This window comes from Pleurodeles waltl, chromosome 3_1, assembly GCF_031143425.1.
Source record: "Pleurodeles waltl isolate 20211129_DDA chromosome 3_1, aPleWal1.hap1.20221129, whole genome shotgun sequence".
NCBI lineage: Eukaryota > Metazoa > Chordata > Amphibia > Caudata > Salamandridae > Pleurodeles > Pleurodeles waltl.
Genome location: NC_090440.1, coordinates 561,968,272 through 561,993,101, shown reverse-complemented (window position 1 = coordinate 561,993,101; position 24,830 = coordinate 561,968,272). Strand labels below are relative to the sequence as shown.

Genomic DNA, 24,830 nt, shown 5'->3' with positions numbered 1-24,830 from the left:
AACGTACCAGAGAATGTTTTGAAAGTTCTCACTCTCAGATGTAAGGATGTCTGGAATTATGGAACAATTTTGTTGAACGAGAGCAGTTCCTCTTCCGATAGGAACTATGGCTGTTTTCATATCTCTCATGGCCCCTTTCGACTTGATGCTTTGTTCCGCTTTTAGTGGTTTCTGTCCAATAGCAATAACATTGTGACTCCTAGCAGATGTAACAGGTGCACCGTGTTGCTCAGGAATACTCCTTAAACAACCTCTCGCCAGCCAGTGTTCTGAAGATAAATAGACATGTTATCCCTGATGTGGTGCCAGTACAAGAAGGCTACAGCTCGTAACGCATGCCATGGCTGACTCGGAATGACCATGCCTACTTGCAGCCACTGTGAGGACTGTGTCCTTAGTTGGCTCTAAGAAGTTGCTCAGTATTGGTGAAAGTAGGGTCAACTGGCTCTAAAGGAGAGTTCTGCAGGAAGTCACATACTTTTGTCTGAGCGCTGAACATCACTTTTTATTTAGTAGGAAGGAAGTTGGATTACATACTTTAATCTTACCAGATGCCGAGTGTACGCAAGAGCACTGTATTAACATTTTGGGCCATGAGCTTAATGTTACTTGTCATCTCCTGCATTAAAGCTCCTGACATTGCAATCAGTTGCATAGATTTAATGGTTAACAAAGGCCTTTCTGTCAAGGTGAATTTGCTACTCTAGGATGTGACTAATTCCTCTTCAACAGAACAGGACTGTCGTTTTCCTGACATTTAAAACCATTAATGTTAAAGGTTGGTTTCAGGTATTTCACGCATTGAAGTGCTTTTAATCCTGGCAAGGGCAATATTTTGCAGTAAATACTGTTGTAAGTCGATATTTTTGTGGTCGATATATTGACATACAAGCCATTACTTTAATGGCAGGGACTAGAATACTGTTTTGGAATCCCTTGAAGGATTTTAGGAGTTCTCAATGCCGGTGCCCCTCTTGTTGGTAGAAGGTGTGATCAAGGTCCTCACTTTCCTTCTGGTTGTGATTGCCAGTTGATACTTCCACCATGTCCTGAGCTTCTTGGTAAAATATGTCGTCATGGTTGTCTGTCTACGAGGTCTTCTGTTTAGGTTAAGGGCTGAGCTGGAAAGTAGCTCTCTCTATTGCGGTACACAAGCCTACAAGTAAATGCATTAAACAGTGTTAAAAAAATGTTGTCAGACAGTTTTGGGGATAATTGTGTCTTTGACAGTTGTGTGCTAGCTTTTTTCTGCTTCTATATCATATCCAAAGTTCTTTATTTTCTCTAAAAAGTGCCTAACCAAGAAAGCAATCGTACAGACAGAACATTTCAGAATGATGCAGAATCGAGAGGCGTTGTAGAATTCGGGTCACACAAGAGTCTCTAATCCCACTCACATCTCTTGATTTTTATTTTTCAAAGTTGTACACGTAAATGTCCGGAACTGCCACATCCTGTGCAGCATATTAATTTAAAGCAGATGAATGCAGCAAGCATACCATGATCTCTCCATAGGCCCATTATGTCTCAATGATGCTCGACAGATGTTATGGTGTTCTTTTCATCCAAAAGGCCACAGCCCTACTTGTTTTGTCGCCTTGTGATTTCAATGCAGAAGGAAGGGGAAAGTAACCAGAAATTCATTGGCTAACTGAACAAAAGGCAAACTCATGAAAGATGCCTTTTGTTGATCTCTGCAGAGGCTGGTGGGCTGTGGTTCAGGACTGTACCCTTCACTCGTCAGGTGCATGGAGTGGGCACAAAGTGTAGCTACAATTCCAAACTCAGATCAATTGTGCCTGTGCAATGTTCCCCTATTTTTGTAAATTGAAAGTGTGGATTTTAGAGAAAAGCTATTCCAGCTCGGTTCTGTAATCCACTCGTGAAAATAGGGCATGATGGGCCTTCATGGCATGTGGTTGGGGACGGGGGTCACTCACCATTTGATAAAGTGCACCCTCTTGTTTCCCTGAAGAACAATGAAACCGTAGGGAGTGAAGGCCAGAAAAGCAGCATTCCCCGAGACATCCTGTAATGCAAAGATCACAAATCAGAACCTAGTACAGTAAGCGTTCTCAGGAGGAAATCCTTCAAGTGAAAAACAAAATAAAGAAATACCTCGTTGGAATCCCTGCAACACAAACCAACACGTTTACATTTTATTACTATATTCGGCCTTAGGGGACAAAATGGTGCATTAATACTTACATACACAACCCAACAATGGCGAGAACCCTCAAGTGGGGGTTTTACCATAATATCGAAGTTTTAACATTGAACTGCACTTACATGGACTGGACAGTACTGAGTACCAATATATCGTCAAGCTAGGTAGATGTGGAGTTAACAAGTTATATTTCATATGTATGCTTATTTTGAAAATATTTTGGTAGTCAATACTTTTCAGCTAATAAGTGTGCACCTCGATATTGGAACATCTAAAACCTCAAGAGAATCTAAAATATTGAGAGCCCTTAAATCACCCATCATAGTTATTGCTCTAAAAACAACGTGACAAACTGAGAATATAAAATTACCTAGCTTCTTGAAAGAAAGTTTCAATTCTATTAAGGACACAGAGGCATAGCACTCAGAGACTTTCAGGGCTCTTGCAATAACAAAAGCCCTCAATAGATCCCTACTTAAAGAGAGCCCCCTAGTAACCTATTGTGATGAGAATTATCACCAGCCCCCAATATAACAGAGGACAAAAGGTACACCAAAGTCAGACAGTCAGATCCATAAAGGCAAATAAACACAGTGACAGCTCTCTAGAAAGCAGGAAATAGTGTGAAATCTCAACAAAGTTGTTGGAACAGGAATGCATCCAGCATTGGTAAAATGATATGTACCCCTGATGAACGAGACAGCATGTAAAACTGGTATCATGATTTTCTTATAGCCGCACCTGAGGTCTAAGCCTGAAACTGACTGTGTGAACTAGAACCTAGTTATGCCACAAGACTTCCAATTGTGTCATCATGACGTACTGTGAATGATGGTGATACGGGTTTTGAATACAGTATTGTAAAAGTGTTTTTACCAGTTCAAAGTGTGAATAATGCCTAACGGCTCGCTCCTATACAAGTCTGCATACATACAATGCCCAGACACTGTGCTGACATCACTGCATGCACACTGAGTGCTTGTATATGTATGGTGAATAGAAGGACTCAAGGTTGTTTTTGAGTGTGTGAAAGCTGATGTCAGTGGGACTGTCCTTGGTTTGACAAGGCACAAGATGGAGGTTTTGATGCAGTGGATGTTTACTGCCAGCATTCCTGAGCAGAAGAATATAGCCCCAGACATTGAAGTGTAAAGGGATGAAGATAAGGCTGCCTCCAGAATTCTATAATAAGCTTTTTAGCAGTGTGTTGATGATTAGTATTTGGAATAGACCCTTCTAACTAGGATCCTGTGTTTTCATTTCCGACTCCGAACTCAATCACATGCCTAACTGGACTAGAAATGACTTACGGGTTTTTCACACATCAGAAACACTACCAAGAAAATAATGTCCCTCTCCGTGCCCCTGATGTCCTGGTTCTGGATTATCCTTTCGAATAATCCACAACATCCGTTGGCACCCTGCCACTGAACTTGGATCAATATCCATCAACAATACACAATTCACCTGTCCTTTTCTTGTGTGAAATTGCAGATATTGTATCACCAGCACTTGCAAACCTACTGTGCACGTTACTCACGCTCACCAAGGTGTATTTAATCTTTGCATACAGCACAGAACAAATTCAAAACTTCCTCAAATCAACATGTACACAACTGGTATCACAGCAACAGAGCTGGCTATGAGTTTCCACCTCAACAGCAAGTCCACAGGCAGGTATACGTATGCTTCACCCTGAGCCAGAAGAACACAGACTATTCTCTTACCCCTTTTGGCACAAATAATGCACAAAACACAACACAAACCCATATAGTTGACAAACCTTTGCCACACGAGCAGCAAATCCATGTCCAAGTATATTTCGACTTTTCTCCACACTGATATAATACAATGGAACTCTCTCCACCCTTACTGGCACCTCCATTCGCACATAGCATCAATAGTTGGCTAAGTGTTCCCACCAGAAAAGCACATGCACTTTCTCTCACGTCCATGCACGCCAGAACCTTCCTGGGCAACGAAATGTAAACATGCAACAGGAAGATATGCACCACATTCAACAGCAGACATAAAATTAGCTAGTGATACTCCTAATGAGAACAGCCTCCTTAGGCCAAGCAGTGGGCAACCAGAGACCTTAACAGAGTGAAATATTAAAGACACTGTTGTCCTACAGCACATATATTCATGCACACAGTGTCCTACAAAGATCTGTATGAACCATTTGACTTTACTTTATGTAACCAAGTATTGCAACAACAGACAACCTTCACTCTGGTCAATGCGACTCCCAGAACCGTTACAGGTGCCCAGACTCCAAAAGCAATACTGGATCATACAAATAGCAGAAACATGCTATGCAAATGATGGTAACATAATGCAACATAATATATTGTACATAGTAAAGAAGGGTCAGAGCCTGAGTGCAAGCATTCAGCTAGATTAGGTTCAGGAAAGTTCCATTTTCAGACCATCCTCAGAAGCTAAACACACATTTATTCAATCTAAATGAAGGTCATTTATACAATGTGTGGTTATACTGAAAATCTGTCTCTTGTACCTGCGCCTGAAGCATGACGTTTTCTTTTCTACCTTATTTGTTTACAGTAGTGTGTTCAAGAAGCATGAAATCCCACTGGGGGCTGCTCTATATCGCTTTTGATTTAGTTTCTCGACTCTGATGTGGCCACTGTATCTATGACCTAGCAGCCTTTTAGCATTTGCGCTGTCGGGCCAGAGATTGCACAAAGGATGCCAGCTAAAGCACCAAGGGCCAGATGTAGCAAGCAGTTTTGCCCATTCTGTGTCTATGGGAAAATGTGTTCGTACATATGGCCCCAAGAGTGTAAACACTGTACTTCTCAGCTTTAGAGTGTGAGAACCATGACCTTGTTTGGCAGGAATACTGGTGGCTGACGGCGTGCTCCTAAGCCGTCAAACTCTAAGTGAAGCCATATATCTATGAATTTGTAATCGCACTTGTACTTGATGAGTTCTCGAGCATTTTAACCAGTAATGCTGTGGGAATGAAACAAACAGAATGATAAATAATTACTTAAACAAACAAGTTACTTTAACTTCGGTAACACTTTCTGGTGGATACTGTATCTACCTGTGGATTTGAATACCCCCAATGTGCCAGCATTCAACTGACTTTTTTTCTCTCTAGCTCTCCACATCGATGAGGACATCACAACAGCACAGCTCCACACGTGTCTGACATCATCAAAACCATAATAAGTCCTCACCCGTATGCTGACATCAGTTTCACCCACTTTTTTGGGGGACCTCCGAGGCAAACAAGTGAAACCAACATCACAAATAAATCAACAAGTGCATTCTCAAATCAAATACTTAAATATGTACACTTCATGTATATGGCATATCAAATAAAAACATCGTAAACAAACAGATTTCCCTTTGCTTCTTGGTACATTCAGACTGGCAACCGGGAGGTGGGTGGGTCAGTGAGGAATCCACAGGTAGTTACTGCATCCACCAGAAAAAGAGTTACAGAAGGTAAGTAACCTGTTCTTCTGATGGATACATCTACGATTCCTCACCTTTTGAACAGACTCCCTAAGCAGTCTCACACTAAAGGTGGGTGCCTGTCTGCCTATACTAAGAAATCATTTAAGACAGAATGAGCAAAGTGACCGCCCTCCTCCCTTCAGAGTCCAAACAATAGTGCTTTGCGAAACTGCGGAGGGAAGCCTAAGTTGCCGCTTTGGATATGTCCATGACAGGGACACTTCTAGCCAAGGCAGAAGTAGAAGACTTAGCTCTGGTGGAATGAGCTCTAATAACTTCAAGTGGCTCTTTCTTCGCCATGGTATGGCAGGTCTTTATTCAGATGATGATCCACCTGGATAATGTCCATTTGTGGACAGCTTTGCCCTTCATTCGGCCCACACAGCCAATAATCAGCTGATCATCGATCCTTAGATCAGGTGTTCAGTCAATGTAGAAGCTCAAAGCTCTTTTCGGGTCCAAACGATGCAGCCTTTCTTCCTCCTTAAAGGGATGGAGAGGAGAGTAAAAAGTAGGAAGGGTACTAGATTGGCCCAAGTGGAAAGGAGTCACCATCTTGGGTATGGAAGCAGCTCTGGTTCTCCGAGCGACCTTGTCTGCATAAAAAGTGGTAAACGAGGCTTTAATACTTGAAGCTTGTAACTCACTAACATGTCTAGCTGACGTGATGGCTAGAAGAAAGACAGTTTTAAAAGGAAGGAGTCTTAACGGACAGCTATGCAATGGCTTAAACGGTGTACTCATAAGAAACAATGAAACTAAATTAAGGTCCCACTAAGGCATAACAAACGGAGTGGGGGGATACATATTAGTAAGCCCCTTAATAAACCTCAAAACTATAGGAGACAAACAGGGAAGGTCAGTCAGATAAACAAGTAAATGCCGACAGTGCAGACGAATAGCCCTTCAATGTCGAGACTGCACAACCCTGTTGTGCTAGGTAAAGTGCAAACTGCAAAACATTTGATAATCAGGCTTTTAAAGGGTCAACATACTTTACAGTGCACCATTTTACAAATTTCGCCCATCTATCAGCATATACCGTCTTAGTGGAGTGTTGCCTGGGCCATAAAATAATATCCACCACTTCAGGGGGTAGAGAAAAGTAATTCAGGTTGCCCCATTCAATCTCCAGGCATGTAGGTGCAAGCTCTGGAGGTGGGGGTGTAGAACATGCCCCAGCGACTGAAAGAGGAGGTCCTTCCTGTGAGCGAGACAGAGTGGAGGGCACACTGAGAGTTGAAGAAGGCCTGTGTACAAGACCCTTTACAGCCAATCCGGGGCTATTAATATTGCTTGGGCTTGGTCTTGGCGAATCTTCCTCAGAACATGAGGAATCAAGGGCATGGGAGAAATGTGTAAAATAGCTGGGTGCTTCGGCTCAATTGAAACGCGTCCTTCAATGCTCCCTGCATCGGATACTGGAGGCTGCAGAACGACGGGCAGTGCACATTCTCGTGAGTGGTGAACAGGTCTATCGAAGTGTTCCCCATAACCTGAAGATGTGAAGTACCGGCTCCGGATGGAGACGCCACTCGTGGCCAGCTGAGAAGTGCCAACTGAGACTGTCCCCACGTAAGTTCAGAAATCCGGCAAAGTAATTTGCCACAATGCAAATCTGATGGTCCTGAACCCACGACCAGAGTCACAGAGCTTCTTTGCAAAGAAGATACAACGCTACCCTTCCTTGTTTGTCGACGTACCACATTGCAGAAGTGTTGTCCGTCAAGATTTGCATCGACTGATCGCAAACGGAAAGGAGGAAGGTCTTGAGATCCAGATGTACCACCCGCAACTCCAACAGATTGATGTGAAACAACTGTTCTTCTGGAGACCAAAGTTCTTTGATCTCTAGATCCCTCAGATGTGCTCCCCGCCCTAGAGTGGAGGCATCCATGATCACTGTGGCCACCGGAGGTGGAGGACAAAATGGCTTTCCTTGTGATAGATTGCCATCTATACCCCATCATTGGATATCCACTGCAGTGTCTCTGGAGATCTTGACTGACTCTCAGAGATCCCCGTTATGTTGAAACCACTGCCTGCAGAGGCACAACTAAAGGGCCCTCATGTCCCAGCGTGCATGAATGACTAACAGAATGCAGGAAGCGAACAGACCGAGCACGCATTGGACCTTCAGGACTGGAACGAGCGCTCCATTCTTAAACATCGGACTCATAGCCTGAATGTCTTGAATCCTCTGAGGAGAAGGGTAGGAACGATTCACTGTGCTATCCAGCACTGCCCCTATGAACAGGGTGTGCTGAGAGGGTTCCAAATGAGATTTGGGTACTTTGATGGAAAAACCCAGATTGAACAACGGTTGAGTTGTCAAATGTAAGTGATGCAGCACCATCTCCGGAGACTTGGCTTTGAGCAACAAATCATCCAGGTAAGGAAACACTAGTATTCCCTACCATCTGAGATATGCCGCAGCTACTGCCATCACCTTCGTGAAGACTCAAGGTGAGGAAGTAAGACCAAACAGAAGGACCACAAACTGGTAGTGTTGCGACCCTACAGTGAACCGGAGATACTTCCTGAGCGACTGCAGAATGGGAATGTAAAAATATGCCTGCTGTAAGTCGATGGAAACCATCCAGTCTTCTTTGTCTAATGCAAGACGCACCTGTGCCAAGGTCAGCATTTTGAATGTTTCCTGTTTGAGGAACAAATTCAAAATCCTTAGGTCTAGGATTGGCCGTGAATGACCATCCTTCTATGGGATCAGGAAATATCTTGAATAACATCCCTGACCCCGTTCTTGCTCCAGAACCAACTCTACTGCACCTTTTAAGAACAGCGTTTGAACCTCCTGCTGGGGGTGCCAAAGATGTTCTTTCGAACAGAAACTTTTTTGGGGAGGAAAGGGAGTGAGAAGCTCTTGAAAATGAGAGGCATATCCATTTTCCACAATGCTCAACACCTAAATGTCCAATGTTATGGACTTCCATTCCTGTAAAAAATGACTTAACCTCCCACCCACAGGTAAAGCATGGTTGAAGATGGTGGAACTAGGGCTACTTTCTTAAAGCATTACCAGGGGAGGTAGAAAAAGAGGAAGAGGAAGGCTGTCTAACTCTGCCACATCCTCTAAAGGATCTATACAGGGGATTGGCTGACTGCTGCTGCTGGAACTGCTGCTACCCTCGAAAGGAGTAGCAGTAACCCCCTCAACCTACGCACGGGTCTGTAGCTCATGGAGAGGGACTGAAGACCCAGTGACTTGGCTGTTGCTTTGCTTTCTTTAAACCTTTCCAAGGCGGAACCTGCTTTGGCACCAAACAGTCTGGATCCGTCAAAAGGCAAGTCCATGAGGGTGGACTGTACATCAGGGGAATATCCCAAGCCTCTTAACCAGGCGTGTTGCCTCGTTGCAACTGATGTTCCCATGGCCCTGGCCACAGAATCCGCAGTATCAAGGCCTGACTGAATCACCTGCTTTGCTGCAGCTTGACTGCTATTCAAAAGTTTGGCACAATTACCCTGAACATCCTGTGGTAACTTGGGAATCACATCACTGGCTGAATCCATCAAAGCATGGCTATATCTGCTGAAAAGTCGTGGCATTTACTGACCTCAAGGCCTGGCTTCCAGAAGAAAAAATCTTCTTCGAAGAATGCTCCATCTTTTTTTATTCCCTTTCCACAGGAGTCGTCAGCAAGGAATCCAGGGTTGTTGTAGAAGAACAAGAAGCCTGGACCACCAAGCTCTCGGGTGTCAGACGATGACTCAAAAAAACAGGATCCCCTGGTGCCGTTTTATATCTCCTGGTAATAGGTCTGGACACCATTGGAGCCAACACAGGCTTTTGCCATACCTCCAACACTGGCTCGGTCAGGGCCTCATTGAATAGCAGTAAAGGTTCCAAAGTGGACACTGAAGAATGAAGGATTTTCGTTAGCAATTTGGACTTCAACTCCGCTGTCGGAAGAAGCAAGTCCAACATTTCAGCCGCCTTTCTTACGACCCCATGATTAGATGTCACCTCAGGCGGAGGTATACCACCTGGAGAGAACAACTCCCTCTCTGGGGAAGTGTCCAGACCACTTGCCACCTCTATACCGTCGAATTCCTGGGATGGTATAGGAATTTCATTCTATTCCAGGGCTGGGTTCTGATGAGAGTCTAAATATTGTTGCTCCTCTAGAGACCTCAAAGCCGCTCTACGAGATCTCAAACTCAAGTCCAGCAACGGTGTCGGCATAGAATATACCAGCACCAGTGACGTTGGTTGCATCGCCAGAGAAGTCGGAGTCAGCGCCAGTAACTTAGATCTTGGAGCCTTAGAATCCATTTGAGCTGGAGTCGAGTGATGCAACGTTGGTCGGGACCTTTCCGATATCTGTACCAGCACCACTGGTGCCTATGATTCACGCTAAGTGTCAGTCGGCGAAGGAGTCGCCTTCCTCGGCGCCGTCAAAGGCCAGGGGTACTAGGCAGGAACGGAGCCTGCTGATATGGCGCCGGGAAACCACCCAAGGAGAAGGACAACGGACCCATGGGGCCAGCCAGTGCACCGGAGGGAGTCACTGCCCTGTTGAAAATACTATACAAAGCATTCAAGAAGTTCGATGGATCTGTCCCAGGAGCTGGGAAAGCAGGATACTCCTGCTCCTGTTAAAGAGGTCAAAAGGATCCTGTCATCAGCGTGACCACTTCAGGCTCCGGATACGGCAGAGTCACCGGAGAAAACTCTGCTACCGGAGTCATGGGTGACACCGGGAGCTCCAATAAAGACGGTACCGCAGAACCTTCATGGGACTTCGGAGGAGGAGATAGAGGCCATGGACTCACTTCCTGTGAAGACCGACGCCTGGAACCATGACGTCTTTTCTTATGTGACCTCGAAGATGATGAGACGGTTACTCTGCCTGAGGTCGGGACATGCAACGGTCTCACTTGTCCTTCGCCTTGGCCGAGAATAATTTTGCTTCTCTCTCCTTCAGTGCCTTAGAATTCATACTCTGACATGAAGTGCCGTCCCCAACTTCATGCTCAGACCTAAGTCATCAGAGACAATCTTCATGCGGATCCCTAACAGACATCTGGCCTCTGCATTCCTCACAACGTTTTAAACCTGACTTTTTAGGTGGAGACATTGTCACCTACAGAAGCAACAAAACTGTAATTCCCTCGAAACAGTGTAACCAAATCGTAGAGATAGGAAAAACCGTTACTCATCGAAGGCGTGGAAAAAAGAGAACTGACGTGAGCACGCCGACGAGGACTTCTTATGGTTCCGATGATGTCAGATGGAGTTGCATGCAAAGCTCTGCTGTTGTGACGTCCTCATCGACGTGGAGAGCTAGAGAGAAAAAAAATCCATTGAATGCTGGTGCATTGGGGATATTCAAAAGGTGAGGAATCCACAGGCAGATGTATCCATCAGAAAGAGAAACCACAACTACATGGTTGAAGAAATAAGGCAGGCATGTGGCACAAAATCATACAATCAAAATATGCAAGTCCATTACAGTTTATGGACATCATCAAGTAAAGGTTCTTGGTGCTGCAAGTTGCGGTGGTGGTAAATTGAGTAGCTGCTCAAATCTAACATAGAAGGAGGAGGTTCTCAGACAGTGGCAGCAAGGTGGAAGAAAGCAGATATACTAGTGGGGGAGTGTCTGGAGGACAAATAACTGGAATCTGGCAGTGATGAATCCTCAGTGTGAGAGAGTGAAGCTGTAACAAGTTTGGGGAGAGAGCAGCTGGGACATGGTTTGTGCTGATCAGAATGAGACCTTGGGAAGACCTGAAGGACCCTTTTCAAGTGGGACCACTGCCTGCTCTTAAAAAGTATTATTTACATTCTCAACGGGGAAGAGGTCTCTTGGAGACCCCATTCCTTTTGTTAATGGGTTACCACCCGTTTTAAACTGGTGGTAAAGTATTACTGCTCTGCAACTTGAGTTTGGTCGCAAAACAGTAATACACACCGTACTAATTTAGTGTTTGGTAGGGACGCCACAATTATGCCCCTTCCAAACACCGAATCGCAAACACAAATTGCAATCCTGTAACAAGTTACTGAATTGCATTTTGCAAATTTGAAAAAGCATTTTTCTGATTGCAAATGGCCCGATTCTGCGAATTGGGTCGTTTGCAACTGGAAAAATGCTTTGCACATCTGGCCATCTGTATCATTGTTCCAAATTGCGATTACCAAATTGCAGTTTTCTGCGAATCGCAATTAGGTAATCGCTATTTGAATGTATGAAACTCCATGAGTTTCATTTAGCGTTTCCTAATGGGTCGCAAGTCGACCTATTTCATTAATATTAGTGAAGCAGGTTGCAATTTGCGACCCCTAAGGAAATGCAAAAATCACAGGGATGGTGGCCTGCTGGGCTTAGCAGACCACGTCTGTGATTGCTTTTCAATAAAGCAATCTTTTTTTTTTTTCTCTCAAATGCAGCCCGCTTTCCTTACAGGAAAACACGATGTGTTTAAAAAAAAAAAAAAAAGTTTTCTTTTAATTTTTTAAGAATAGGCAGTTGTCCGTTGTACTACCATTCACAAAGCGGAAGGTGTCCCTTTCAGTTTGCGAATGGGTTACCACCTACTTGAAGTATGTGGTAAAATGCAAATGTTTTGCGACCGCATTTTGGTCACATGCTGGTCACATGCTGCTGCAATTCGGCATTAGGAAGCAATGCCCTTGACATGCCCCTTCCTAATACCGAATCAGTATGTATGCACAATTCTAAATTGTGATCCGGTAGCATGTTTCCAAATTGCAAATTGGAATTCATACATACTAAAATGCTTTTTTGCTGTCAACTGGGCCGTTTGTGACCGTAAAAATGCAGGATACATATGGGCCATAGGGCCAGATGCACAACCATTTTGTTTTGCGACTCGCAATTTGCAATTTTTTGCAATCTGTAAGTCGCAAAACAAAATGTACAATAGTGTCAACCACTCTGTTTGCGCTTCGCAAATGGGTAGCAAGTGACCTGCCTCATTAATATTCATGCGGCAGGTCGCAATTTGCGTTCCATTTGGGAATGGCTGCACTCACAGAAATGGTGGCCTACTGGGGTCAGATCACCGTGGGACCACTGACAGCTCTGAAAAATGATGGTGCCCCCATTCACAAACAGGAAGGGCTCTCTTGGGGACCCTTTCCCGTTTGCAAATAGGCTGCCACCAATCTGAAATTGGTGGTAACTGCGATTGTTTTGCAACCGCATTGACGGTCTCAAAATAATCATACATGGGCCAGTGAGTCACAATTAGGAAGGGACACCTTTGGAACTCACTCCCCTTCCTAAGTGCGAGTCGCAACCCCTATTTTGAGAGTCAGTAACAAGGTACCAACTCAAAAAATAGGGATGGTACATGCAATCAGGCCATTTTGCAGTCGCAAAAGGCAAATTTCACCATTTGTGACCGCAAAATAGCTTTGCACATCTGGCCCTTAGTTCGATAAGGGATGTCCTAGGTAGAAACATGCCAAGAAATTGTTTCAGGAAATTGCTACTTTGAACATCTATTTAGGTTTATGCTAAATTCCTCGAGTAAAATAAGCTACAGTTTAAGCTAAGAAAATAAAAACAACCATAGAAGTTATTCCGATTAATAATGTAATTCAACAGGCTTTTTGGCACAAGTATTGAACGGTTTCAATAAGGCTGCAAGAGTAATAGCCAATATATGTCAGGATACATGGCTCGAATAAGATGAGCACTGTACTTCAATGCTGATAATGTAATCGTTTCTTCCATTGATCCCTCAAACCGTGATTTGTTCCTCCATGCTTTTACCCACCACGTTTCAAAGATTGGCAAGCAATGGTTGTCAATATCTGTGGAAACAGACTTTTAAATCTGATTCCAATTTATAAAATGGGGCATACTAACTTGTTCCCTCTCAGATTCTACTGCGCCGGTTTTCTCTTCAATAGAATTCCTATGGTTTTTCCAGAAAACAGCTGCAACTGTGGTATCTGATGCATGCTGGTACACAAGGCAGTCGAAATTGCCTTGCATATCAGCTGGCTTCAGTCAATGATCAAGCATTTGTGATGGATCAGTAATAAAAATAATATTATTGCAGACTTAGACAGGGTTGTCTGTCGTTTGCATTTTGTTGTTTACATAAATGTGTCTGATTCGTTTTCCAGGAGTTTCTTGCATGGCACCCACATAGATTAGGAGTACCTTACGATCTTGAACAAGATAAATACATTATCTATTGCCTGGCTAGAAATGTGTAAGTTCTTCAAAATTATCGCCTGGTTTAATCATGTTTACTGTTTTTCCATGACCCTTCTTTTTAGATCGAGCCTTATAGACAGTGCATGTACTGTCTGTTGCTAGACATAATGTGGGCGTGTCACGAACCAGGCAGGGGCTTGGAGCCTAGACTTTTCATATATTTGGCTGGCTTGCCAGTCAATCTAATTTGCCTGCTTCTTATTCCTTGTGTTTGGCCCTCCAATGGAGCATAGCCTCTTTAAGATCTTTTTTTCATTGGCTGGCTTAAATGTTTGCTCTGCTTGCTTTTCAAGCACTACTTTGTTTCCTATGAGCTAACTGATTCATGGGAGTGCATTTGTTTTCCAGCTGTCTCCCTTGAATACTTCTTTCCCCTTCCTCTCCATGTTGCACTCCATCGCACATAGACTTCTCCCTGCACTCCTCCATGCTATGCTCACCCTAATGTTCTCCCCTGCTTTCGCACCTGTGTACTTCTCCCCTTCTCATTCCACCTTGCTTTTGCACCCATTGCTCCATCACGTTCCTTGTTGCTTTCTCTCCATCTTTTCCCTCCACCCACGCCCTCCTCTATCGTTCGCTGCTTCTCCTCCTCACCCTCTGTGTGGCTTAACCCCCCCGGTATTGCTTCCCCCAAGCATGAGTTTGATGTTGCTCCCCTCTCTCAATCACCGCTTTGAGAAAAAAAAGCTTTTAGTGCTACCTATTCATTTAAAAAAAAAAATTGACAGGTCGGTAAATAACAAAATGTTTTTGCTGGTGCATGTGCATACAAAAACGACGTGACAACGGGGTCTCAGAGCCATTGTGATAGCCATTCTGTACATGGAGACTGGGGGAAAAGAAATACGAAATCTTAACAGAATTTATACCTTTAGGTACAAAACCTCAGTCTGAAGTCATACATCAAGTAAGTAGTGACTCTTAGCCAATCTACTGTGCAAGGATTCAAACATTTTGAGATTGGTTATGGTAGTTTTGGGGCATAGGAATTGGGAAGGTCGAAGACAATGAGTATTTGAATACCAAAAAAGTGAAGGATAAGAGGACGGTGTTGAGCCTAGCATCCATATTCACATCAGTGTTACAAGAAAAGAACTCGGACAGACATCCATATGTTTACCTGCTCCTAGCATCTCTATGTGGTGTAGAATAGAAAAGGCGAAGCTCCAGCATCAGAGGTGTGGTACAAGCAGTGTGAACGGGGTTACTTAAACCCATGCGTCAGAGTCAGGGCCTTTTATACAAATATATTGAGGCCATCCAGAATTAAAGAACAATATATGAATGGGCATGTCTTGTTATATATTCTGAAAAGGTATGACTGAAAATTGAAGTTGTGAAATAGGACTGTGTATATTATGTATATTTAATTATACTTCCCTCAATGATTTTCTGTTTAAACAAGGATGACCCAGAGTCTCTACAACAATATGTCAACACAACGTCTAATTCCAAAGTAAGGTACATTTAGTTACATAGGAAGTTTTAAATGCATTTTACAAGGCATAGAAAACTTGACTATACAACTAAATATTAAAATAGTTTATGATTAAAGGACGGCAGCACCTGGCATAGCAACAGTACGTATCCAACGTACATGCATGGCTCTACGTCAGCTATTGCCCCATATCTCAGCCTGTTGAGTCTTCTTTCCTCAATTATTTCCCTCTCTCTCATAACACTGTTCACAAGTAGACAAGACTAGCAGCGATGGCATGTGGCTTGCATAAAACTAGGGGACTGAAAGACTAAAAGCTCAGAACACACTATGTAAATGACTTGATCTTATGCTTACATCGTAGTATGCCCTCCTATCACACGCCTTGCAAAAATGCCAAGCCTTACTGCTAGATATGCCCTATCTTGTTCTGTGAGACACATTTTTCATCATGGTCTGACCACCCATGGTATAGTGATTACCGTAAGTGTAAGTAAGGTGTCTCCCAAGTAACTGCTTTTCAAGTGTTGTTAATAAAAACATTTTGAAAAGCCATGACGCTCTCTTTTCACCATCAGAGTGGGCCTGGTTACCCTCGAGAGAAGAAACTGCCTGACAGTAACTCTCAAGTACAATACATGCTGGTCTGTGGGCAACAGAGGCTTTGGATGCTTCCTTCTTAAAACCATACCGGTTATAGTTGGTTGTTTCGAATTCGGAACCTTTCCCGCTTCCTCTTAAAACCTGACAGTGCTTCAGAAGGAAAGAATAGCGGGTCATGAAAACCGCGTTGTACTTGTTGGACATGGTTTGTGCTGTTCTGCAGAAAGAGCTTCCACCCCTCTGATGGAGCGGCGAATAGAATGCTATGTCCCAGCTGCTACTAAGTAGAATTTATTTGCTTTTACCTAAATGTCGAAACTGGAAAAAACAAAAATAAACGAAATAACATTAAATGGAGTGCAATACCAATCTTTTCCAAAGCCCAGTGTCTCATTTTTACTATTTGCTAAAATTTTCTGGCAGCTTCACAAATGGATAAATAAACATACCACAGAGCAAGACGTGCATGTGCCTAAGCTCATAGATCGAGGGCAGGAGGAATACTGCACTCTTTTGCCGAGAGATGCAATCCTCCAGCATGGATAATGAGGAATGAAATACTCCAATGGTACAAAATAAGAGAACCAAAAGGTGCTGCGTAGCGTCCGCATCATTTGACACAGGAAGCTGTGACAATAGATCAGTTTTCACAGTAGTAGAAGACCCCCAACCATTTCCATAAAGGTAATGAACTTGATTTTCAGTTGCCCCCTGTCCAAGAATAAGCACTGCTGCAACACTTTCCTGTTTAAGGTCCATTTGAGTGGACAATAAAACAGCCTACCGAGTGTTCAACTCAATATTCTGAACCCCTCCTGAGGATAAAGTGTGAGAGATAAAGCTTTCTATAGTGCTCAGAACCACATCACAAGGGAGGGAAATGGGTTCTCCTCATAATTTACATAAAACATATCAGTGATATCAATAAAAAGCCTTCAGAGTTTGGACGATCTCGTGTCCTCTGGAAAAGACGGTAGTCTCAAGTACATGGAAGTGCCAATCCGTTTAGATCCATAAAAAAAAGGTAAAGTATAGGAAATGAACAAGGGTTGGGGCTCCCTTTCGTACCACCATTGAAAAGTAGGTTTATTTGCATTTCCCTCATACGAGGTCAAGCCAGTGAGGCCACACAAACGTAGGAGGCCAAAAGAACTAAGGCTCTTCGAAACCGCCATGCTCTGGTAGAGTAGCGAGACAGAATGGAACTAAATGACTGCCACCGGTAAGGAAAGTATCCTCTCTGAAAAGCGCCTTCTTCTATGATGTACATCAAGAGTCCAAAAAATGGGTCACTGGATCAGACACATAGCACTATAGAGCCACTGTAGAGGTTTTTACGTTCCCCCAAGTGCTGAAGATTCCTAGGGTGAGGATGTCTGAATCAGTCAACGTACAAGTTGGGGTAACTATGCTTCACTTTCCATATTAAGTCACTCACCACTGCTTCCATGACTGTGATAATGTGTGACGTAGAGCATTGGTTTTGGGGTTAGGCCTTTATTTTGACAGTTCACTTCCCCAGTCAATAAACATAAAAACTTCTGATGAAACAGCAGTAGCACTAGGCAGTATCAACAGCTCCCAAAGGCAGCAAAACGTTAATGAGACCCTAAAACCATCCTGTAAAGGTAAAGGCTCATGCAGAATTAGGAACTCTGGAGACAGGTAAGTGAAGGGCATGGGAACATATTTGCATCCTCAACACTATCATGTGTGAAGTAAGATTTAATGGACCTCTTAAAGAGCTCCCTACTTTAGGACATTGAGAAAGTTCAATATACACACTGACACTCACAACTTACGCAATGCAAGGAATTTGGAGTTAATACACAGGGTGCCATACTAACACATGAAGGAGGTAATCTGTCTAAAGCCTTTTAGGCACCTACAGATTTTTGCCCTTGGTGCAGCTGCTGCAAGCATTTCTGCCAGCTTTGAAGTTACTTTACTGGTCGTATCGAAGGTCTGTTTTGGAATAATGAGATTCTCTCAACCAACAAAGTATTGGAACTCCCTTATTGTATAACCACCAAAGATGTCTTCCTTAAAGTATACAGTCCTTACGTATTGTTGGTGCATAGGTATATGTGTAGAGCTAACCTCAGGCACCAAACCGTGGCTACGAAGTCATCTCGTGGAATGTGCCATCTATAGAATTTGCATTCTTTTAAGCCCTTACTATGTGAAAGTGAGAAACGAAAATACAAGGCTGAAAAAGTGTGCAAGTGGAGGGAGGGTGCTGAGCACACTGGAGGGGTAGAGGGATGCAAGACAGATGCTCAACTTTCTCTTTTCCAAGATCCTTTTGTCTGCTAGGAAAGATATTCCATTTGTATGAAGGAAGGGATACTTAAAAGTAACTAATGCAGAATACAATGACAACAAACAAGCAGAGAAAGGAGTAATGCAGTAGAAAACAGTATATACACAAATCAAGGGACGAAATCCCTCGGACTAATGAAGAGCTGTAACATCGGAGAGATTAGGGTACAGCAGTACTGATCACTACCACCACCTAATGGGTTCAAACCTTAACCCTCCCTCCAACCCATCCCTTTCTAACCTCCACTTAAAGCCCCAAATACTTAGACTCATTCAGTTAAGAGAGTTCAACCCTCCCTTAACCTGCCCTCATACTACCCTCCCCCAAATCTAGGCTTAAAACCGCCAGTGCTTTCAGCACCCTCCCAAAGCACTGCCAATACCATCCCTGCACTTCGAGCTACCTTTTCACCTCACTCTATCTCTGAATCACCCTTTCCCGCGACTTCAGATCTGTATGCATCCTTTCCGGATTCCTCCACAAGCTCTGCAAATCCTACCCATCCACAGCTCAGAACTCACACACCATCACTACTCTGTCCTTAGCCTGGCCATCCCCAACTCTGGGCCAGCAATTCTCTGATTTCAGCACTCTCTTCCAAGCCCTGATCACTGCGGATCAGAGTCCCATGCTTTCTCAACAATTTCTCACTCCGTTCAGTACACCCAACCACTATGACCAACTAATGTACTGATCCCTCAATCTCAATAACATCCAAGCGCCCTGCAATGCCTCCAAGCCCCAACTTGCAGTCTCTAGAAATTACGCTCCAGTTAGACTTTAAGTCCTCCTCACGTTTCATCCCTCCATCCCCCAGCTCTATACTCAACCTCCTGTGCTCAGTGTTTCTATTTCACCACTCTCCACTGTACCTACTTGGAGTCAGAGGCTTGCAACCTTTTCTACACTCAATCGTTCAGCCATACCCTTTGGCTCAGAGCTCCAAAATATTTTTCAAGGTTTTCACATTCCTGCATATATCATCTTTGTACACTTGATCAACGCTCAATTGACCCACCCAACACTGACTCCCCACCTCATTATTTTCATCTCTGGCACCTCAGCCACAGAAAGCATTCACCTCTTTTGGCCCTTGCGATGCATGCGCTCTTTCCACAATGGACTAAGAGTGCATACTTTCAACAGTGTCTCCCATGCTGTATACCCCAACACGAACTATGTGTGCGTTGAATCTTACTTCAATTACCGCTCCCCCAATTCAGCCCTCTATCTTCGGCCTTGGCTCATAGCCCTTGACTCAGTCACAATCTTTGGCTGCTCTTTCGTCCATTTCGACAAAATGCTCCCCAAAACTGCCTCGTAGCCATTCACCACCTTCTACCCTGCATTACAACACCCCCTCTCCCGGACTTATAGTCCATTCCATGTTATTTGCATAGAGCTTATAGCCTACACACACACACACACACAGCCAACCTTTCAGTCTTTCCAAGGTCTATACAGCCCACACTTGTCTGACAGTCCTCTCTGTCCAGTATTACATTCCACCTCCTTGGACTTAATTTCTCTTCTATATTACCTTGCATGGATGTGGGTCAACACCATATGTTTCCAATGTCTGTGCCTTCCTCAAGAAATGCAGCTCAGAGGCTGCTGGAGTGAGGCCACTGCAGGAGTTAGAAAACAAATCATCAGTGCATTGTAAAAAAAAAATACTCTATAACAAATTCCCTATGTTGGCAGGGTTGCAATATGCTGGGCAAATTCAAACAAATATGATGGGGACTGATCACATATCAGGCCCTACTGGAACAATATCTTAGCACATATGAAACAGATACTGGAATATCCCTTTCCCGCCTACACTAAATTTGTTTTGCTAGGTCTTCAAATCCCCTACTCTTTAATACCAAAACTTCTCGGACTACTTAATAATATGGAACTGTTTGGGAGCCGCTACAATCACTCTAGCGGCATATTGGTGAAAATCATCAATATCTTTGGATTCTGGAATATCCTGTCTATGGAAAGACTTTCATATGTAATGAGCAACACCTATACGTTTTGAATCCATCTGACATCCACTTAGAAAGCAATTATCTAATGGCGTCCCCCTTTTGTCCTGCTCATTTAAGGGCACTAAACCTATTTCATTATTGATATTGAAATAACACATGCTCATTCTTTATTGTGGTGTGATATATACAAATTACCTATTTTCATGGGCTGAAGCTAACATGGGAAGTGTAACTACACATATTATCTTCTCAAGCGGTCGGACTTGGGATTGTTTTGGTGGCGAAGGGCATAATTTCATCCTGGTAATGCTCTTTTTGAGAACTGATATATGATATATGATGCCATTAGCAACAAGGATATTTTTCATGCATGGCTGATGAATAGTGTTGTTGAATTTTTTTAAAGCCCAATAAAGGATACAAAAACACCCCAGGACCTAACTGTCAGAAATAAATCTTTAGGATATCATAACAAGTAAAACGTCCAACACACTATCAAGTCACGTTTGCCCCTTCAGGGAGACCAGACCATCATACAAATCAGTATAGCATACAGTTTCTCAGTCTTACCTAAAAGATGGTAGTTTGAGCACACAACCATTTTCATGCTGTTAAGCCTTAAGGGGTAAAATGGTAGGTCAGTGTGGTGTACTAAGACATTTCAGAGTGTGCTCCTAGTGAAAGATGAAAGTTGCCTACTCTAGACCATATAGGATTATTTTTGTCAGTAGAAAAGGAAGGGCAGTTTTCAACTGAGTTTTAAAGTCAAATCTAAAAAAATCAGACTAACATGTGAACTGCATTGTCAGGAGGCTGGCTGCATTTTACAAAATGACCCTTGTAGAAGGTGTCCTCTTCAAAGAGAGATGTCAACCAGGAGTGAATGTATCCCTAAACATACAAATAATATTGGCATAAGAACTGTCTTTTCCCAATTTAATGGATGAATCTAGTTTAAAGCAGTACCTTATAAGCAGAGAGCTACTGCAAAGAAGGGGGCCTTTTGGATTTACAGAGTCAGATTGGTTTGTAGTAATCTAGGCCTCGAAGAAGTTCAGGCTGTACATTTTTTCGCAATCACTTCATGGTCCAGACTAATCACTGTTCCCAAAGAGTCTAATAAACATGACAGTGCAGAATGTAAAACTGCTCCGACTGGCCATCACAATATATTGGCAGGAAATGCCCTGAAGGCCAAGAGCATGGGTCTTGTCTTCATTATCGACTGAGAATGAGAAGCCACCAGGGGCGGAGCAGAGATGGAGCCAAATATGTGATAAACCCTTCATTCCTCACAAATATAAAATCTAGCTTTCTAAGGTGCTGCTCCCAGGCTTTTCTAACAGATTTGCAGGAGACACATTTCTGGAATGGTAGCAGCATAACAATGATCTACGTATCCTGCATATCGGGTATTAGACAGTTGCATAATTCACAGATATCCTCTCCATATTTGCATCTATTGCAGTGGTTGACTGTTTCCAGAAAGCACTTTATGTGGCACTATGTATCTGTTTATTACTGTATAGGGATATCAAGAGCATTAGATGGCTATTTAAGTGGCAGGTATCACTGAAGTGTAGATAAACTTGCAGAGGATATCTGCTTCAGAACTGCTGGTTAGTTTTAACAACCTTTGAAAGGGTCACTTAAGGCTCATATATATGGGACAGATCAGCTTGTTGTTTTCCAAATATTCATTTATTTGATTTTTACATAAATGCCACAGTGCCCGGGATTCATCTGCAAGTTCAGTGTAAGACCATGAGTGAGTTGTAAGGACAGCCCCTTTGAAGAAGGGGTTGAGGTGACTCCAACTGTCAAATAGGTGGATAATGACCCACTTAAAGAGAACTGTTTTAATCCCATCCACGTACCACTGGTGGTTAGCTGTGTCCTGGAGTGATTGATTTAAGTTGTTCCAGAGTATTCCCTACACATTTATTTTGCTTACCTTTTGCATTATCGATCCAAGGAGATCTGCTTAATACTAGGCTTCTGGACACATAGAACCGTCGGCAGAGGCACTATTTAGAGATAGATGTGGACTTTCTCTAGGTTTTGTGAATGTTATACAATACCACTAATATGATTCTTTGTTCCACTGAGAGCACGCGAAGGGCATGCTTTTGCTTCTTGAAAAGGAAACACATATTAGCCTCCTTGTTCTTCATTTGCCTACATTTAAGAATCTGATGTTTGGAAAGCCTAAGATGTAGTCATCTGAATACCACTAAATGTCAAAATCATAGCAATTGTGTGATCTAATAGAGTGAAGGGAGAATCTTTGATAGAGTTAATTGACAGGTAACTCTATTAACCACAGTTAACATTTGGGAGTTTAGACAATTTCAAGGCTACCTGTTTTTTATGCTGCTCGTGGATACTCCAGGATCACAGTCTATGTGAATGGGTTGTCGTTCCCAAAATGTAACACCCTTTAGACAATTAAACTTCTCCTTCATATAGAAATTGATTTCCTTAAGACATCAGTGGATACTGGGTTGGTTCACAGGACCATTATCAACACTGAGATGGACAAATGTATCATTTGGAAGTGGACGTGATGCATCTCAATGACCTGGGTCTGGAAACTCACGACTAGGATGCAGATGCACCCATTCAATAGGAGGGGAGAAAACAAGAATCCTGGAAGTACACCACGTTCCACCTTTGTGCAGTTCTGAGAGTAATTCATTCAAACCTTTTAGCTTCTGTTTGTAAGAACATCCATTCAGGATCAGTCTTGAGGTACTCAACTATTTTCATATGTGGGCCAGTAGTATTCTGTTATTGTGATGCCCATGAAATTGGACCATTTGCTGGTTCTTGTCTAGGCCAGAAAGTCATCTTGATTGTTGCTAAGGATCGATTTGTTAAACTTGTGCAGCCTTAACGTCAGTCATAGGATACAGAGTAGATAATTGGTTTAACTAACTCTTCATATTGACAACTGAGTTATGTTCCAAGATCATGCTCGGGAACAGACAAACTGAGACTGTCCAATAATCCGATGGAGCATATTTAACTATATTTAATTGTAATATATGTATCACTGATCTTTCTACTCATGGCCTGAGCTCAGACAGAGGAGCCCAGACCAATCTAGAACCCCAGGAAGTCTACTGCACCACACTGCATAAGGAGAGGACTGCAGCACAAGAAGTGGACTGTGGCACAAAGCTTGTTCCTAGGATCAGAACCCTATTCTATGGTTCATGCCTGAAAAAGTCTGAAGGCCAGGAAAGAGATCTCAAACGGGAAATGGATGGGCCAGCATATCTCAGGAAGAAGACATGTCCCTGTGTATTGCTCTGGAACAAAGACCCATAGCTAGGGATGAGGCATCTAGCCAGAATGCATGTTTCATCTGAGACAACAATATCAGTTTATGGTACAGAGGACAGGAACTGAACCCAAGCTTATGATAAAGATCCTGCTTCAGCCAAGTACACATACTCCAAAGTATTTAAACCAGCACTAGGACTCCCACCCAAGATGACTACCCCCCCCCTTCAGCCCAAGACCAGAACATCAGATAGGAATGAAGCCTCCATAATGAGGAACTACACTCAGAACAGTAATGTGAGACAAAGACGTGAACCCCCTACTCAGGACAGAGATCCCATTTTAGGACAAGGGCCAAAGTGTACACAACCTGTAGAAATAAATTTCAGGTCAAGGACCCTAACTTACGATGAGGACCCCCAGCCCTGGTAGTGGACCCCAATCTAGAGTGCAGACACCAGCCTATGGAAATGATACTGGGCCTCTAATAAGCGTCTTGATTATGACTTCAGCCAAAGACAAGGTACTCCACTCCAGGAGATGAACCCCATAAGGAAACAAATAATTCTTGTCTTACCTGAGCTCTGCTTTGTGAATCTCTGAGATTTTCCGCTCCAGTTTTTCAGAATGTTTCGGGAAGAACTGGAACTTCGAGCTGTATCCCTCAGGGTGCTTCCCTGGGTCATAGTCACCAATCTCAGCTGCAGCAGAGGAAATGTGTATATGATGAAGATGCTGAAGTGGGCACCAGTGCATTAGATAAGGTCAAATTTGAGTGGAGTACAGCTACACTGTAAGCAAGGCAAGAGAGATCCACCATTCTGTATTTCTACATGATTTGATTTGTTATTAGTGCTGTTGCCTATGGGGAGTGTGTGCTTTCTAAATAAATCAGTGATCTTGCTATTGCTACAGGTGAAAACTGGTTTGTTTTGTTTAGGAGAGTTGCAACTTTTTTAATAATTATCAATTGTCACATATGGTGTCTATAGAGCTGCGTATCCTTTAGGTCTGCCTTACAAATTTCCATATAACCAGGAAGTTAATCATACTGAGGGAATAGTATTCTAGGAAACACTACGAAAGAATCAGTTTACATGTTTTTTACTGTATAAACTAAGGGCATCCAAAGCATTGTATGTCTCTGAATAGGACCGTGGGTCCGCTTCAGAATTCATGGCAGTTACAGCCACGAGAACATCATTTTATATCCCTCTTGGGACATTATACCGGGATAGCCCCATTCTTCTCCCCCTCCTGACCCACTGACCAATCCCTGAAGTTGAGAGGAAGAAATTCCTGTTAACATCACTCC

At 43.2% G+C, this 24,830-nt stretch overlaps 1 protein-coding gene across 5 annotated transcripts in view; it reads right to left on the bottom strand.

Annotated features, from left to right (window-relative positions):
• FRMD5 (FERM domain containing 5) overlaps positions 1–24,830 on the bottom strand; it is a 396,131-nt gene that overhangs the window by 102,592 nt on the left and 268,709 nt on the right. For 4 of the 5 annotated variants that reach the window (XM_069222965.1, XM_069222966.1, XM_069222967.1 and 1 more), the window contains 3 exons: positions 24,093–24,216; positions 19,789–19,876; positions 1,941–2,029 (listed from right to left, as the gene is read on the bottom strand). In XM_069222965.1, coding sequence (XP_069079066.1) covers positions 1,941–2,029; positions 19,789–19,876; positions 24,093–24,216 — 301 coding nt within the window. Of the gene's footprint in view, positions 1–1,940; positions 2,030–19,788; positions 19,877–24,092; positions 24,217–24,830 lie in introns of those variants that run through there. The other variant, XM_069222969.1, reaches the window with a different exon arrangement.